Here is an 18,791-nt window from a genome sequence, read left to right as displayed (position 1 = left end):
AACAAGCACTTACACAATACTGGTAAAAAACTCTTCACTGACGAGTCGTGGTTTTGTCTCACATGGGGTGATGGTCGGATTCACGTTTATCGTCGAAGGAATGAGCTTTACACCGAGGCCTGTACTCTGGAGCAGGATCGATTTGGAGGTGGAGGGTCCGTCATGGTCTGGGGCGGTGTGTCACAGCATCATCGGACTGAACTTGTTGTCATTGCCTGCAATCTCAACACTGTGTTACAGGGAAAACATCCTCCTCCCTCATGTGGTACCCTCCCTGCAGGCTCATCCTGACATGACCCTCCAGCATGACAATGCCACCAGCCATACTGCTCGTTCTGTGCGTGATTTCCTGCATGACAAGAATGTCAGTGTTCTGCCATGGTCAGCGAAGAGCCCTGAGCTCAATCCCATTGAGCATGTCTGGGACCGGTTGGATCGGAGGTCGAGGGCTACACTATAGCTAACAGCCTATCCAGCATGTTACAGTTGCAGCCTACCCAGCATGCTAAAGTTACACTATAGCTAGCAGCCTAGCCAGCACGCTACAGTTGCCGTATAGCTAGCAGCCTAGCCAGCACGCTACAGTTACACTATAGTTAGCAGCCTACCCAGCACGCTACAGTTGTAGTATAGCTAGCAGCCTAGCCAGCATGCTACAGTTACACTATAGCTAACAGCCTAGACAGCATGCTACAGTTACACTATAGCTAACAGCCTATCCAGCATGTTAGTTGCAGCCTACCCAGCACGCTACAGTTGCCGTATAGCTAGCAGCCTAGCCAGCACGCTACAGTTGCCGTATAGCTAGCAGCCTAGCCAGCACGCTACAGTTACACTATAGCTAGCAGCCTAGCCAGCACGCTACAGTTGCCGTATAGCTAGCAGCCTAGCCAGCACGCTACAGTTACACTATAGCTAGCAGCCTAGCCAGCACGCTACAGTTGCCGTATAGCTAGCAGCCTAGCCAGCACGCTACAGTTACACTATAGCTAGCAGCCTAGCCAGCACACTACAGTTACAGTATTCTTTGAGCGTTCCTCAGTACACCATAGATTGCCAAGTTAGATTGGCAGTGTGAGTTCGGAGGAATGTTTTTGTTTTATTTGTCTTCCTTGAAAGTGGGGAAATTAGTATTTCCCCCCATGTGAGCCAAGTTCAGGAGGACAGGCTGGAAGTGTTCTGAGAGCAGTGGGTGCTGGTAGTTTCACAGCAGAGGACTCCTCAGGAGGTTTTGTCTCTGGGAAACTAAATCAGACCATGAAATCAGTTGCTAAAGATGAGGAAAAGAGGGTGTTAAAGAGCCTGGACCCAGTGGTGCAGCTCAGTGAGGGGGACACTAGGCCTTAAGGGTTTTCACCAGGGCCATTTTTAGTGACATTACATGTTATATATGGCGAAAATGGTGACACAGGTGAAGATGCTATAGAAAGCCTCATTTAAAAAAAAATTAAATTGTTTTTTAACTAGGCAAGTCGGTTAAGAACAAATTCTTGTTTTCAATGACTGCCTAGTGGGTTAACTGCCTTGTTCAGGGGCAGAACGACAGATTTTAAACTTGTCCGCGTGGGGATTCGATCTTGCGACCTTTTTGGTTACTAGTCCAACGATCTAACCACTAGGATACCTGCAACTCCTTGGGCATCCACAGGTAAACAATGAGTAATTTAAAAGGTGGAATAATCTGTAGTTAGCTGAAATCTACAGTGCAGGCAATATCATTTTCACAATAGGCATCAAGAATTTAACAGCCAATATTGTTTTAATTCTGATGTGATCTATTTTTGTATATTAGCCAACAGTACTTGGGCATTTCTGCATTCTGGTGTTAGAGAAAGTCAGACGTGGAATTATTGAATGACTAGCTATTAACGTGTCTCAACCTCCTAATAGCAACACATCCTGCAGTGTGTGATTTATCTGTGAACCAGACGGGGGAGATCTGATGAAGACCGTCTCCCAGACACACAGTACACGCGGTGAGCAGTGGGAGTGAGGACGGTGCCTGGTTCTGCCTGGGATCTGAAAGCAATGTTGTCCACCAAGGTTACCGCAGATCCCCTCTCTCCCGAGTGACGCAGCGGTCTAAAGCACTGTATCTCAGTGCTAGAGGCATTTGATGCCAGGCTGTATCACAACCGGCCGTGTTTGAGAGTCCCATAGGGCGGCGCACATTTGGCCCAGCGTCACCCGGGTTAGGGTTAGGCCGTGGTAGGCAGTCATTGTAAATAGGAATTTGTTCTTAACTGACTTGCACAGTTAAATAACTCTCCCTGCCTCTCCCCTGCTCCCTTCCTTTACCCTCTTTTCCTCTCCCCACCCTCTCTCCCTGGCCCTCTTCCTCTGGCCCTCCTTCCTCTCTCCCTCTCTCCCTGGCCCTCTTCCTCTCTCCCTCCTTCCCTGGCCCTCCTTCCTCTCTCCCTCCTTCCCTGGCCCTCCTTCCTCTCTCCCTCCTTCCCTGGCCTCGTCCCACACTCTCTGGACACCTGCCCTTAGCTATCACAACCAGGAGCAGCACAAGGTCTCAGGACTGCCTCTGCTCTTTCACAGCTCCTAAAATAGTCCCTGGTCCCGGACAGAGTATGCCCTGAGCTCTGTTACAGATTACATTAGTCTCTAAGAAAATACACCAAGGACTAGCCAATGGGGTATTCTATGAATGCTAGCTAGTGACCTACCGATAATTACTCAAGCACCAGCTAATACTGTTTTTGCCTTTTTTTTTAGGATTTCTCCTCTGAGTCGCACTGAGGTCTCAGTTCAATAAGAGACCATGCATTAGTGGTACTGTTAAGGGGCTTTTCTGAGGTACCATTTTTAAAGCCCATTTTAGATTTTCGCTGTGGTGAAGTGCCAGGTGGTACTGCACAGGAAGTAAGATAACTTTAGCTGAGTGGAACACTGAGTCAAACTGCAGGCTGTGATCTACCGCTCAGATGTTTTTTACTTGAGTTAAAAATAAAAAAACAGTCCTATGCGACAATAACCAATGAACAGTTCTGTAGCGATGAGGTGTGTGCAGTAAACTATAGGGCCAATTACATTCACTGCATATTGGCTATGCTTGAACTACCCTGTCAATGTTCTTGATAGACCATTTTGAAATTATGGATATAGGATCACACTAGTAATAGATAATTTGTTGTCTTACTTGAGGGACAGTTGAGTGAGCATGCACCAATTCGTTGCTACTCCCATGACCAACGAAAGTGAAATATTCCTTGACTAAAAGTTTATTTTTATTTTTTAAAGGCAATGCAAATAATATTGTGCTTATTGAACCACTTTGCTACTCATTCACTGCAGCTGCAGTGCTGGTTGTAGAATGAGTGGAAGTAGGGAGAACGCACATATTATGGCTTATAAAATTGTTGAACAAGGCTATTATGACCAAATTCACATTTAAGTTATTCAGCAACTTTTTTGCTGTATTCGTTGTCTCTCGAGTCATTGGTTTTGAAATCTTCGTATCAACCTGGATGTGCGTTGGAGACTTCTTTTTTTTTTTTACAGCCCAATGGCACGAGGAAACTGCAGACACGGTGAGCTGTCTGATTGACCAGCGGTAGGCCTATAAGTGCATTTGATTTTCTCTCTGGGCCTGCCGGGTCAGAAGGGTTCCACCTTTTATACACATGAAGTGGTTCAAAATGGGAACAATTTGCCTTCCCCGCGCTAGCACAATTTAAAAAATGATAAAAATAGGAACCCAATAGGCTTTTTTTTGCTTTACAGAAATGTTGATGATCGCCTAGGAATGCCATTGACCACTGCATTATTTTTACATTTTTATTTAACCTTTTATTCATACAGGTTTTCTCATTGAGAATCTCTTTTCCAAGAGTGACCTGGTCCAATAGCAGCAGGGGGAACTAAGTTTCAAATCGTGCACTAGCTACCACTCTTTTCTTATTGGTACCTCTGAGGTTGTGAAGAACCCTGTGAAGGACAGACCAGTCGTTGGCGTTAACAGGGATCAGGATGGCGCTACACGTGGTGGGGAGAATGCTCTGAATAGCAACAGGAGGTCACACTGGGTGTGAACTGTACCATGTTGCTGTGATGGTCCATAGACAACACACATCTGTCTCGCTGTAGAAGGTCCCTAGATCCATAAATACAAGGAAGGGAAATGGAATAGTTACCAACTCTAGTTGTTCCTTTTTCTAGGTGACCAACCGTGTTCATACAAACCTTGTCGTTGTAATTTAGCTGTAGCAGATGGTGATATAAAGTTTGTTCTTTTCATCTTTTAAGATGGTGATACATGGTAATTACATTTTACAATTTAGCGTTTCTCTCTTGACCGGGAGCCACGGTTAACCAAACTAGCAGGAGCTGTTTTTTTTTTTTCTTTACACACACTCTACTACTTCAACTGTTTGTTTATGGTCTTTGTTTAATCTTCTGACAGCCCATGTGACCTGGTAAAGGGTGTGTTGTTTTGAAAAAGCACTCCATCACCATCTAAATATACCCTTTTACAAGGACTGACCCTTAATTTCCCTTTAGTGTGGTCGTTGTAGGTTGACTAACAGGCTCAGCATGGATCCTGAAGCCAGTTATTATGAGGGATAGTTTTTATGTCCATAGCGTAGCATAGTGTTCTTTTCTGTGCTCAGCGAGCGACTCCCTTCAGTCATATGTGATTTAACTTAAAGTTCTACTCATTAAATCAAAGTTTATTGATCGCTTACACAGATTTGACGATGTTATCACAGGTGCAGTGAAATGGTTGTTTTATAGCTCCAACAATGCAGTAATATCTAGCAATACATGATAAATAATATACACACATGTAAAAAGCTCTCCCTCTGTCCGCTCTCCCCAACCTCTCTTCTTCCCTCTCTCCTTTTCTTTCTGGTCCTGACCCACTCTCTCTGGGCAACTGTCCTTGGCTATCACAACAAGCAATATCAGAATATCAGGCCAGAATATAAATATACTTTCTCTCATATATTTACCCACTTTACAAGTGTATATACTCTAGTCACGACTCATGCTATATAACTACTGCTGTACACACCTATTCATATAGGAGGTCGGCTAGTGGTGACAGTTTTAACAGTCTGATGACCTGGAGATAGCTGCTTTTCAGTCTCTCGTGTCCCAGCTTTGATGCACCTGTACAGTCTCCTCCTAGATTGTAGCTGGGTGAACAGGCTGTGTGGAGGCTCGGGTAGCTGAGGTTCTTGATGATCTTCTTGGCCTTCCTGTGACACCGGGTGCTGTAGATTTCCTGGAGGGCTGACAGTTGATATGAGTCAGTTTTATAATTTAAAAAAATGTTGAATTCAAACAATCAATGCTATAGTAAATGTCCAAAAGGCTTTCTCATAACACAGGCCTACATTGTCTGGTTAATGATGCTTCATTGAGGGCATCCACATCCATTCTTAAGTATGTCCTGTCACAGTACAGTTGGTGACATCTGTAGCCAAACCGATGCTCAGCCTTATATTTATAGTGGAGGAGACATCTGTCAGGCAGCGTCACAGAGATGCGGTGGTCTCTGTTTTTGTTACAGGCCTACATGATGCAAAATGCCACGTGATGCAGAGAAGGTCGTCACTGCTTTTACAGCTTCGAAATGCAGATGCTGCTGTGACGTTGGAAATGTTGATCTATCTGGAAACCTATGGTGCTTCTCCTTGGCTTGAGGTGTTTTCGTTTCTGTAGGGGATGTCTCGTTCACCCTCCTGGGCAGTCTGGTAAAGCTCATGGATCTGGAGGGCACGTTGGTCCATTTTGTTAATGAACAGAAAACGACAATGTATTGATTTGATAGTGATGTGCGGTGTACAAACCGCAGTGGAACTGACATGTCCTGTATCAGCTTGGACAAACTGTTCTTGTCTATAACTCGCAGGACACCCTCACCGCAAACCAGAGTATCTGAGGGACATGAAGTGGATGAACCATCCTGAAAGAAGACACTGAGCCACTCCAGAAGAGGAGGAGGAGGGGAGCGAAAGAGATTGTTAGGGGCGGTCAATGGGAACTGAACGGCAGGAAGAGCAGCAGATTTTGGCAGGATGGCGCTGGGAGGACCAGGAGAGTGCATCCACATTGATGTTGTCAGATCAATGAGTTATCACAGCAAGTGCCAACAGGCCGGGGTGCTGAGGGCCGGGGGAGAGGAAGGCTGGCAGGGAGAGGGCCTGAAAGGCTGGGAGGCATTGGCAGGCGCTGAATGTCCAGGCTGAGGCAGGCAGACCCATCGACCTGCCAGTTTTCTGTGACCCCGCTAGCACTGCATAGAGCACCAGAGCAGGTGTCAAACTCACTATGTGTCCAAAGAAGCTGAGTTCAGGATAGACAAAGGGCTCCAAGAGACATGGCAGCATGGATACAGTTTTAAAGAGGCATGCCAGTAGGCCTATGGCTGCAGTTTTAAATATCTCTCTTGTCTGTGTGGCTGGTGCAGTGCCAACTTGTTCCCCTCTTCGTGTATTGTAATAGATTAGTACTGAACTACGAATGGTTGACGTGTTAAATCTCCTTCTCTCGGGTTAATCATCTTTAGTTGCCTTTTGGCTCTGTTCTAATAACCCAGTCTGGCATTTAGATAGGCAATGCTGGGAAGAGAACTAGGTTAGTGTGGAGTGGTGAACGTGGACATCCTTCTGTGGTGTTTTGTGTCCATTCATTGTTCAGTTACTATATGATGATGACGCACATGGGGAGAAGGGAGATTCAGTGCCCTCCCTGTCTTTCAGTGCCCTCTTTCAGTGCCCTCCCTGTCTTTCGAAAACAATAGGTCTTTCTGTCTTTGACCCCTTTTAATGTCCTAGGCTGTGAGTGACTGGCTAGGGTGGAATTTGGGACTCATTCTGATTCTATGGATTACTTGATTTTAGCGTTCCTAGATGTTATGGTGTGGATCTGTAATTCTCCCCAGGACATGTATTTTCAATGACATCGGATCAATGAGTTTTCCTAGCTGTTGTCGACCTGAAACTGATTTCCAATATGTGTGGTGTTTTTATGATCCCTCCTCGGGCGAACCGTTAATTACTACGTCATCTCTCTGTAATGGTAGCAGAACTGTGTCAGTAGGTTAGGCCAGGGGTTGGATAGTTAGTTAATTGGTTCCCTTTTCATTGTTTGTTCTGTCACACTTGGTGGCATGTCAAATAACAAAGACTTACTGTGATACTAAAACTCAAAATCTAAGCTATAGGTTTTTGTAAAACTGTGGGGAAAGTATTATTTTCTAAGGCCATGCGTTGTCCGAGTCTTTCACTCTACACCTAGAGAAAGCAAAAGCTATTCTACTTCATGATGCCTTCGGATGTCTCCTACCCCCTTCTTGCTTCACGCTATGGCCTACAATTTATATTAAAACATTGCTTATGATGATCACATGCTGAAATGGAGTTATTTTGGCAGCAACTGGTATCCATATGGTTCTATTAAGTTGTATTGAATTCCTGCCCAGGCTTCTTCTCCATTGTATTTTTCATCTTGGCACTTCTCCTTTTAGTTTATCAGAAAGCAGAATTTTTTCCGTCTGTGAGAAGGAAGCAGGTTTTAAGAATAATTACCACCTTTAGCTTGCTAGGAAATGTGATTAGCATCTCTACACCCACATGAACCTGTCCCAGGCCTTCAGCCTACTGCTATTAGGACACCTTCTCTTCACCTGGGCCTGCTCAGGCTGGGAAACAGGAATTACCTGCTCTTGTGCCGGTGTCACTTTTCCTTTGTAAAAGGATTGCATGGCTTTTCCCCATCTCCCTTGTGAGCCCCTGCTTAGAGAATGGCGCTGCAATGGATAGCTGCAGTTCTATTGTGTTTTCATGGCCCTGATCTGAACTTTTTGGGCATAATGTTTCCGACATTGTTGAAAAGAGCTTCTGGACATCAGAACAGCGATCACTAACCTCAATTTGGATCAAAGTTTATACTTCAAATAGTGGTAGACGCAGGACATACTGCTCACGACAGACCAGGCCTCGGAAAAGATTGCAAGACGTGCCAACATGCAGACACCTTGACAAAAGTACAGTACCAGTCAAAAGGTTTAGACACACCTACTCATTCAAGGGTTTTTCTTTATTTGTACTATTTTCTACATTGTAGAATAATAGTGAAGACATCAAAACTATGAGAAAAAAACACATGGAATCATGTAGTAACCAGGAAAGAGTTAAACAAATCAAAAGATATTTTATATTTGAGATTCTTCAAAGTAGCCACCCTTTGCCTTTATGACAGCTTTGCTGGTTCCAACCGCTGTGTCTTTGTCAGACACAGAGTACGTGATTGGATGATCTCCGCATGTGTGGTTCCCATGGTGAAGTATGGAGGTGGGATGGTGTGTGGGTGCTTATCCTGGTGACACTGATTTATTTAGAATTCAAGGCACACTTAACCAGCATGGCTACCATAGCATTCTGCAGCTATAAGCCATCCCATCTGGTTTGAACTTTGTCCCACTGTCATTTAGTTTTTCAACAGGACAAACACACACCTCCAGGCTGTGTAAGGGCTACTTGACCAAGAAGGAGAGTGATGGAGTGCTGCATCAGATGACCCCCTGTGGTGCAGGAAATACAGAAGCAAGCCCCCCCCGGTGGTGCAGGATATACAGAAGCAAGCCCCCCCCCGGTGGTGCAGGATATACAGAAGCAAGCCCCCCCCCGGTGGTGCAGGAAATGCAGAAGCAAGCCCCCCCCCAAGCCCCCGGTGGTGCAGGATATACAGAAGCAAGCCCCCCGGTGGTGCAGGATATACAGAAGCAAGCCCCCCGGTGGTGCAGGATATACAAAGCCCCCCCGGTGGTGCAGGATATACAGAAGCAAGCCCCCCGGTGGTGCAGGATATACAGCAAGCCCCCGGTGGTGCAGGATATACAGAAGCAAGCCCCCCCCCCGGTGGTGCAGGAGAAGGCAGAGCTACCTGAACTGGAGAAGCCGAGCAGGATCATGCCCCCACTTGTGGAGAATCTGATCTGTTTACATCACACCATTGTGATTGGTGGATTGCTGCTCACCACTGCCAGCACTCGGTCTGCATGGCTAGTGGATAACGTTAGCCAGCTCGAGCTAGCTAACACAGAGCAGATTCTCCATATGACGTTGAGAAATGTCGTGGGTAGCAGATATCCGGAAATAAGTTAATAAATATGTCTTAAACGTTTTAACTGTTTGTGGTTATAGGCAACCAGATCGTGACGACAACTGTCTTTGACTACACTGCTGTTACTTTGGTGAATAAAAACTCATGCATCCTACCCTTTAAATCTGAATAACATTTACAAAGGTACAAGCAACTGATTTTAATCTTCCATGCAGCCACATTAGGAAGAATTTATTTAGATTTGATAAAATGTCCTATTACAGTATGTTACTGCCTCCATAGTTTAGGTGCAAACTATTTGACTAAGATAGAGTATTATAATCTTACAACTAGGATAGAATAAGCACATTTAGATTAGAGATGTATTTTCATATTTCAGTTAGGCTTTAAGGGCTCAAAAATTTCACAGGTTTTATGAGCTTTTCTCTGGTTTGAGCTGACTCAGTTTGACCTAGAAATACATAGGCCTACTGTTTTGGGGGAGAGAATTGTAATTGAGAAGCATTGATGACAAGTCAAACATTGTCGCTGTAGCTGACAAATATTTTATATAATGTAACGGGCAACTCAAGCTAGGTTGACAAGCATCAACAAGTTCTGCATTTTGTTTTTTTTGTTGCAGTTCCTGGTTTGACCTAATTATCCTTTTGGGGGTTTTATGGGTGTTCTAATCCAGTTTGATTCTGTCAGAGAACCCTGATTCTGTCAGAGAACCCTGATTCTGTCAGAGGTGTTTGCCAGTTTCACCATCCAGGGCGTTCCTTCCCCTCTCTGCCTGAGGGATAGTTGGGGAAATCGGTAGGCCTTCCAAAGTAGATATATATGGGTTGTTGTATGATCTTATTGTCTTTTTTTCAACAGGCAAAAAGCTTTGTAATTGGTTTCTTATCAGATCCGTCAGTGGTGGTGTCAGGAAACGGAGGTTTAATGGCAGAGTAACATAATGCTGCTGTGAATTAGTGCATAGAAATGACAGAAATCGGATTACATGTTTTATATAATCTGTAATGCTGCTGGGAAGGTTGTCATGTAAAGCCCTTTACAGAAGAAGAGATCCGCCTTTCAAAAATTAATAAAAGGTTAGTGTGCCCTAATGAACATGGCCCAGCCTAAGAGGAGCAGAGCATGGCTGTCATGTTAAATGAAGAGCACATGGTCCCCCTCTCTCTGTCAGACTGAGCGACTCCCATCAAGTTAGTTCAGGGCCCTGTCATCACATGCTCTCCCTCCCGCACCCTACCTGAACTCAACGCCTGCGGTCTTGTACTTTGTATTACACAAACACAGGCTACACAGCTGTTGTCATTAGAGGCTGGTCCTTTGATAGCAGGTCTGTCATTTACATAGTTGATGTGAGTTGAGAGATGCTGTGAAATGTCTTGGGTTGGCAATGTGAAATAGTGTGAATGTGGTGTTCTGTTTGAGAGGAGTAACAGTTACTTGAGCCATAAGAAAAAGCACATGTATAGTAGCTGTTCTAGTGTGCTCTTGTGACAGTCACACACCCCCTCAGGTCAACAGCACCCCCTCTGGCCAACAGCACCCCTTCGGGCCTCAGAGTATTACAATATATTTACTGATGACAAAGTGCCACACTTGGTTGTGATTTTGAGTACATTAGAATACAGGACAGGAATCGGTTCCGCTGTGTACATGCGTAAACAAGTCCAAGGGGTCTCAGAATGTCTGTTCATGTATCTATCCACAGACGCTGAGTGTTGACTGTTTCAGTCACAGGGCCACAAACTACAAGGTTATAATGGTTTTTTAACGTGCTCTATCATTTTTGTGTGTGTGGCAGTTTCTTTGTGCATGTGTCTAGTTAACAAGTGAGCTAAAAAGAGGATGATGCGGTCGTAGAAGCCATCTCTGAAAGGAAGTGGGTTTACTGTGTTAACGGCTGTCTCTCTGCTGCTGATTAATACACTACTCAAAAAAATAAAGGGAACACTTAAACAACACAATGTAACTCCAAGTCAATCACACTTCTGTGAAATCAAACTGTCCACTTAGGAAGCAACAATGATTGACAATAAATTTCACATGCTGTTGTGCAAATGGAATAGACAACAGGTGGAAATTATAGGCATTTAGCAAGGCACCCCCAATAAAGGAGTGGTTCTGCAGGTGGGACCACAGACCACTTCTCAGTTCCTATGCTTCCTGGCTGATGTTTTGGTCACTTTTGAATGCTGGCGGTGCTTTCACCCTAGTGGTAGCATGAGATGGAGTCTACAACCCACACAAGTGGCTCAGGTAGTGCAGCTCATCCAGGATGGCACATCAATGCGAGCTGTGGCAAGAAGGTTTGCTGTGTCTGTCAGCGTAGTGTCCAGAGCATGGAGGCGCTACCAGCAGACAGGCCAGTACATCAGGAGACGTGGAGGAGGCCGTAGGAGGGCAACAACCCAGCAGCAGGACCGCTACCTCCGCCTTTGTGCAAGGAGGAGCACTGCCAGAGCCCTGCAAAATGACCTCCAGCAGGCCACAATGTGCATGTGCCTGCTCAAACGGTCAGAAACAGACTCCATGAGGGTGGTATGAGGGCCCGACGTCCATAGGTGGGGGTTGTGCTTACAGCCCAACACCGTGCAGGACGTTTGGCATTTGCCAGAGAACACCAAGATTGGCAAGTTCGCCACTGGCGCCCTGTGCTCTTCACAGATGAAAGCAGGTTCACACTGAGCACATGTGACAGACGTGACAGAGTCTGGAGACGCCGTGGAGAACGTTCTGCTGCCTGCAACGTCCTCCAGCATGACCGGTTTGGCAGTGGGTCAGTCATGGTGTGGGGTGGCATTTCTTTGGGGGGCCGCACAGCCCTCCATGTACTCGCCAGAGGTAGCCTGACTGCCATTAGGTACCGAGATGAGATCCTCAGACCCCTTGTGAGACCATATGCTGTTGCGGTTGGCCCTGGGTTCCTCCTAATGCAAGACAATGCTAGACCTCATGTGACTGGAGTGTGTCAGCAGTTCCTGCAAGAGGAAGGCATTGATGCTATGGACTGGCCCGCCCGTTCCCCAGACCTGAATCCAATTGAGCACATCTGGGACATCATGTCTCGCTCCATCCACCAACGCCACGTTGCACCACAGACTGTCCAGGAGTTGGCGGATGCATTAGTCCGGGTCTGGGAGGAGATCCCTCAGGAGACCATCCACCACCTCATCAATAAGAATATTTCATTCAGATCTAGGATGTGTTATTTTTAGTGTTCCCTTCTATTTTTTTGAGCAGTGTATACCTGTTTGTCTGAGCAGAACATGACCAGTCTTTAGTCTCTTTACCTACCTCCTTTAGAAGAGACCTGTGTATTAAATCAACGTTCTTGTATTTTGTTGTCATCAGAGGAAACTTCACGGTTCCGAAGCTGCTCCCGGAATCCAACATGGTGTTCGGAGTTCTAGGTGTGTTCTTGGGTCTACTCCTTGAGGTTTCTACACACGGACCTCACAGCATTCCCCGGACCTCCTGGAAACACGAAGGTATGATAACATGATCAGCACATTCCCTCACAGACACTCACACTGCAGCAGACCTGGGTCAAGTATTCTCAAATACTTTAGGACGGTACGCTAGATTAAGTTTTCCCGGTACATTAGAACCAATGGACTCTAGAGAAATGATTTACTGGAAAGATGACGGTAGGTAATTTTCTTCTAAAAGTCTGAAACATTCACCCAGGGTTCACTATTTTAAAAACATCAGTCTCCATTGAGTCTCTTCTCAGCCTTTCATGCTGTGTTTCTTGAAGGGGGGAGGAAGTTGAGTAACAGTTTGTATGCTGCTGTTGATCAAATCGCATTTTATTTACCACATGCTTCATAAACAACCGGAGTAAACTAACCGTGAAATGCTTCCTGACGGGTCCTTTTCCAACAGAGCAGAGTTAAAAATACAAAATAAAATGGTGATACGAGGAATAACAATGAGTAAAAATAACATGGCTATATATACAGGAAGTACCAGGTAATAGCATGGCTATATACAGGGAGTACCAGCTAATACCATGGCTATATACAGGGAGTACCGGGTAATGACGTGGCTATATACAGGGAGTACCGGGTAATGACGTGGCTATATACAGGGAGTACCAGCTAATACCATGGCTATATACAGGGAGTACCGGGTAATGACGTGGCTATATACAGGGAGTACCGGGTAATGACGTGGCTATATACAGGGAGTACCGGGTAATGACGTGGCTATATACAGGGAGTACCAGCTAATACCATGGCTATATAAATGATGTGGCTATATACAGGGAGTACCGGGTAATGACGTGGCTATATACAGGGAGTACGTGGCTATATACAGTACCGGGTAATGACGTGGCTATATACAGGGAGTACCGGGTAATGACGTGGCTATATACAGGGAGTACCGGGTAATGACGTGGCTATATACAGGGAGTACCGGGTAATGACGTGGCTATATATACAGGTAATGACGTGGCTATATATACAGGTAATGACGTGGCTATATATACAGGTAATGATGTGGCTATATATACAGGAAGTACCAGCTAATACCATGGCTATATACAGGGAGTACCAGGTAATGACGTGGCTATATACAGGGAGTACCGGGTAATGACGTGGCTATATACAGGGAGTACCGGGTAATGACGTGGCTATATATACAGGTAATGATGTGGCTATATACAGGTAATGACATGGCTATATATACAGGTAATGACATGGCTATATATACAGGTAATGACGTGGCTATATATACAGGGAGTACCAGGTAATGACGTGGCTATATATATACAGGTAATGACGTGGCTATATATACAGGGAGTACCAGGTAATGACATGGCTATATATATATACAGGTAATAATATGGCTATATATACAGGGAGTACCAGGTAATGATGTGGCTATATATACAGGTAATGATGTGGCTATATATACAGGTAATGATGTGGCTATATATACAGGTAATGATGTGGCTATATATACAGGTAATGATGTGGCTATATATACAGGTAATGATGTGGCTATATATACAGGTAATGACGTGGCTATATATACAGGTAATGACGTGGTTATATATACAGGGAGTACCAGGTAATGACGTGGCTATATATATACAGGTAATGACGTGGCTATATATATACAGGTAATGATGTGGCTATATATATACAGGTAATGATGTGGCTATATATACAGGTAATGACGTGTGTGTGTGTGTGTGTGTGTGTGTGTGTATATATATGTACATATACATATATATATATATATATATACACACACATATATATATACACACATATATATATGTATATGTATATGTATATGTATATATATGTATATGTATATGTATATGTGTATATATATATATATATATGTATGTGTGTGTATATATGTATGTGTGTGTATATGTGTATATATATATGTACATATACACATATACACATATATATATATATATATATATATATACACACACATATACACACACATATACACACACATATACACACACATATATACACACATATATACACACACATATATATATATATGTATGTGTGTATATATGTATGTGTGTGTATATGTATATATATGTATATATATGTACATATATATATATATGTATATGTATATATATGTACATATACATATATATATATATATATACACATATATGTATATATATGTACATATACACATGTATATATATGTACATATACACATATATATATATATATATATACACATATACATATATATATATATATATATATATATACACACACACATACATATACACACACATACATATATACACACACATATATACACACACATATATACACACACATATATACACACACATATATACACACACATATATATATGTATGTATATATGTATATATGTATGTGTGTGTGTATATGTATGTTTACACACACAGATAATAACATGGTTATATACAGGATGTACTAGTTAATACCATGGCTATATATATATATATATGGAGTACCAGGTAATGACGTGGCCAGACAGACATAGACATACGTGGCTATATGTACAGGGAATACCAGGTAATGACGTGGCCAGACAGACATGCGTGGCTAGACAGACAGACATACGTGGCTATATGTACAGGGAGTACCAGTACCGAGTCGACGTGCAGGGGTTTGACATAATTGAGGTGGCTATGTACGGATAACGTGACAAGGCAACATTATAGATGATAGACAGTAGCAGCTGTGTGTGTGCGCAAAGAAGGGCCAGTCCTAGTCCGGGTAGCCATTTGATTAGCTGTTTAGTGGTCTTGTTCTCAGTCGTATGGCTTGTTGGTTCCAGACTTGGTGCACTGGTACAGGCTATGGGTGGATGAAGTCTTTGACAATTTTCTGGGCCTTCGTCTGACATCGCCTGCTATAAAGAGGTCCTGGAGAGCAGTGATGTACTGGGCCGTACTCCCCACCCTCTATAGCGCCTTGCAGTTGCTGTACCAAGCGGTGATGCAGCCAGTCAAGATGCTCTCAATGATGCAGCTGTATAACTTTTTGAGGATCGGAGTGCCCATGAGAAATCTTTTTACAGCCTCTTCAAGGGGAAGAGGTGCTGTCGTTCCCTCTTCACTAATGTGTCGGTGTGTTTGGATCATGATAGATCTATAGTGATGTGGACACCGAGAAACTTCAAGCTCTTAAATAACTAATTATGTCATGGCTCAATGCAATAAATTGATACTCACTCCAAACAAAATGGATCCCTTCCCTCCAGCCAGTCAGTGTTGTCTTTCAGCGTCTGAGAGAGGGTTTCTGCCCGGGCAGGTGGCTGGAAACCTGTGCCCTCTCACACCTGTTGTTGGCGCTGCCAGACACTCTACCTAATGCAAACTAATGAAAACTACTGCCAGCTTCCCCATCAATCACCACACTCACACAAAGCATTCTGAGTAGGCATAGTGATAGGCACACGCAGAGATGCACAAAGGAGACTGGTTTATATCCCCTAAACATATCTAGACTGGCCCATTATTATATCTGAGAGGAACACTAGACCTATGCATACTGCACTGTGGAAATTGTAGATAAGCAATAAGGAAATCATGAGTTGCTTTTTTTCAGTAACTTTGGGAAATTGCTTGACTTGACTTTTAACCTAGACTCAGTCATGGGTGTTGGCATTGGACAATGTTTAAAATCTGTGTCTTGTTTATCAACAGAGCTCAAGTTGGTGGAGTTTTCTGAGCCCGGCATCTTCAACTATTCCACTCTGTTGTTGAGTGAGGATAAGGATGTGCTGTACGTGGGAGCGAGGGAGGCCATCTTTGAACTCCGCATGACCAATGTGTCAATCAAGAACAACAAGGTACAGAAAGGTTTTATCATTTCAAAAGGTCTCAACTTTAAAGTTGACCTTTTTAATAATTGTTCTATTTAAATGGTTCCCCTGTAGGTTCAATGGAAGGTCCCGGAAAACCACATGACGATGTGCATCGTAAAAGGAAAATCTAAAGAGGTACATCTGCTTATTCCATCAAACGCCTGACTTCAGATCTGTTGTGAAAGGAAGCCATGTCTCGGCTCTCCATGTTGTTTTTATTTGGGGTATCTCTGTCAGCCAGGTGTAAATGTGTTTTACACAGACAGACTGTCTAAACTACAGCCAGGTGTAAATGTGTTTTACAGACAGACTGTCTAAACTACAGCCAGGTGTAAATGTGTCTTTGTGATGTGTTTTACAGACAGACTGTCTAAACTACAGCCAGGTGTAAATGTGTCTTTGTGATGTGTTTTACACAGACAGACTGTCTAAACTACAGCCAGGTGTAAATGTGTTTTACAGACAGACTGTCTAAACTACAGCCAGGTGTAAATGTGTCTTTGTGATGTGTTTTACAGACAGACTGTCTAAACTACATCCGGGTGTTACAAGTGTTGGACGACAAGCGACTGTATGTCTGTGGGACACATGCCTTTCAGCCCGTCTGTCACTACCTAGTAAGTGGGTTACGTTTACGTGTTAGTCATTTAGTTGACACTCTTAGCCAGAGCGACTTACAGGAGCAATGCCTTGCTCAAGGGAACATCGACACATACAGTGGGGCAAAAAAAGTATTTAGTCAGCCACCAATTGTGCAAGTTCTCCCACTTAAATTACAGGCCTCTCATCTTTTTAAGTGGGAGAACTTGCACAATTGGTGGCTGACTAAATACTTTTTTGCCCCACTGTATATATTTTGGCACCTGGTCAATCCAGGGGTTTGAACTAGCGACCTTTCGTCCCAAAGCTCTTAACCGCTAGGCTACCTGCCGCCTCTTTATTTTACATTGTATTTTATTTTGAGGTAAAAATTAAAGGAATTTAATCGATTTAAATAAAAAAATGTATATTTTAATGTCCACACCACGTCGAAGTTCAACTTTTACATCACAGTAAGTAGTAATCATTACTGTGTAATAACCATAATTGTGCTCTCATCAGTCCCTAAAGGATTTTAGTCTGGAGGGTCCAGCGGAGGACGGGAGAGGGAAATGTTCCTTTGACCCATCTCAGAGCTTCACAACGGTCATGGTTGGTAAGTAGGCCCAGATTTCATCGGTGGTAGGCCCAGATTACATCGGTGGTAGGCCCAGATTACATCAACTGCTTTTTTTGGTACACAGCCCTAAATACATCATTATCCTGATTGTACTATTTTGAGGTATTTAGGCCTGAAAAACAACCAAACCTGGTTTAGAGAGAATTTAAATTTAAAAAATCTTTATTATACATCTTATGTGTTTTCTTTCCTGTCCTTTTAGATGGAGAACTTTACTCTGGAACGTCATATAACTTCTTAGGAAGTGAGCCGATCATCTCCAGATATTCTCTTTCACAGAGTCTGTTGCGGACAGAGTATTCAACATCTTGGCTGAACGGTAAGATACCTGCTCCTCTCCAAATAAGGAATTGACCGTATCAGTGTTACTACACTTGAACCCTTTACACTCGTACCCGGGTATACGGGTTGAAAATGGCAGATTTGGCACGCAGTGGCTGTACAGTAACATGCAATAAATGAGGTCAGAGTTCAGGCTCTGCTCTTCACAGAGCTGTATGGGGTTTTGACTGAAATCCATTCAGCACCACACGCAACAAGAGGTTGCCCTCATTCAGTAACTTTTGCAAAAGTTTTGTTGTCTGAGTGAGAGAAAAGCTGTAAATGAAGAGGACTCTGTATTTAGAAAGATGAGACATTGAGGATTATAATAAATACTGCTTTGGCGTCATACAAGCAACTCAAAACACCTGTAAGTCCAAATGTGCACTTCACATTTCCATGTTAATATACAGTGTCCACGTTTATGATCACTGTTTGATATACAGTCAGAAGATGACATGGCGTCAGACCCTGGGTTGTTCTGAACAGAACGAGCCTAATAGTTTGTCTACTGTGAAGAACATTGACTGTTGAACACGTACATCTGAATGCACTCGTGACTCGTTTTTATCCACGCCAAAATTTACAATCGGAATCTCTGAATTGCCTCGTTGCCTAAAAGATAGTATTTCATAACTTAGCTAGTCATGTTGGCAATAGAACAAGCTTTCAAATGATGCCCATCTGACCCAACTACATGTGTGCTAGTGTCAGTTCCTCGACGGCATAGCTAGGAGAGCAGAAACATACAGTTGAAGACTCTTCTGTGAGTCTTAGAAGTGCATTGAAAGCACATTTTGGAGATTTGTGTGTGTGT

General features: G+C 43.6%; 1 protein-coding gene across 7 annotated transcripts in view; it reads left to right on the top strand.

Annotated features, from left to right (window-relative positions):
- sema4d (sema domain, immunoglobulin domain (Ig), transmembrane domain (TM) and short cytoplasmic domain, (semaphorin) 4D) overlaps window positions 1–18,791 on the top strand; it is a 90,374-nt gene that overhangs the window by 45,142 nt on the left and 26,441 nt on the right. For all 7 annotated transcript variants that reach the window (XR_006084007.1, XM_042326498.1, XM_042326497.1 and 4 more), the window contains 6 exons: window positions 12,433–12,569; window positions 16,274–16,419; window positions 16,507–16,569; window positions 16,953–17,051; window positions 17,536–17,629; window positions 17,856–17,972. Coding sequence is in view for 6 of the 7 variants with exons in the window: in XM_042326498.1 (XP_042182432.1) it covers window positions 12,433–12,569; window positions 16,274–16,419; window positions 16,507–16,569; window positions 16,953–17,051; window positions 17,536–17,629; window positions 17,856–17,972 (656 nt within the window). In the remaining variant the exon portion in view is untranslated. The remainder of the gene's footprint in view (window positions 1–12,432; window positions 12,570–16,273; window positions 16,420–16,506; window positions 16,570–16,952; window positions 17,052–17,535; window positions 17,630–17,855; window positions 17,973–18,791) is intronic.

Source organism: Oncorhynchus tshawytscha, linkage group LG09 (genome assembly GCF_018296145.1).
Source record: "Oncorhynchus tshawytscha isolate Ot180627B linkage group LG09, Otsh_v2.0, whole genome shotgun sequence".
Taxonomy (NCBI): Eukaryota; Metazoa; Chordata; class Actinopteri; order Salmoniformes; family Salmonidae; genus Oncorhynchus; species Oncorhynchus tshawytscha.
This window is presented reverse-complemented; position numbering and strand designations above follow the sequence as displayed.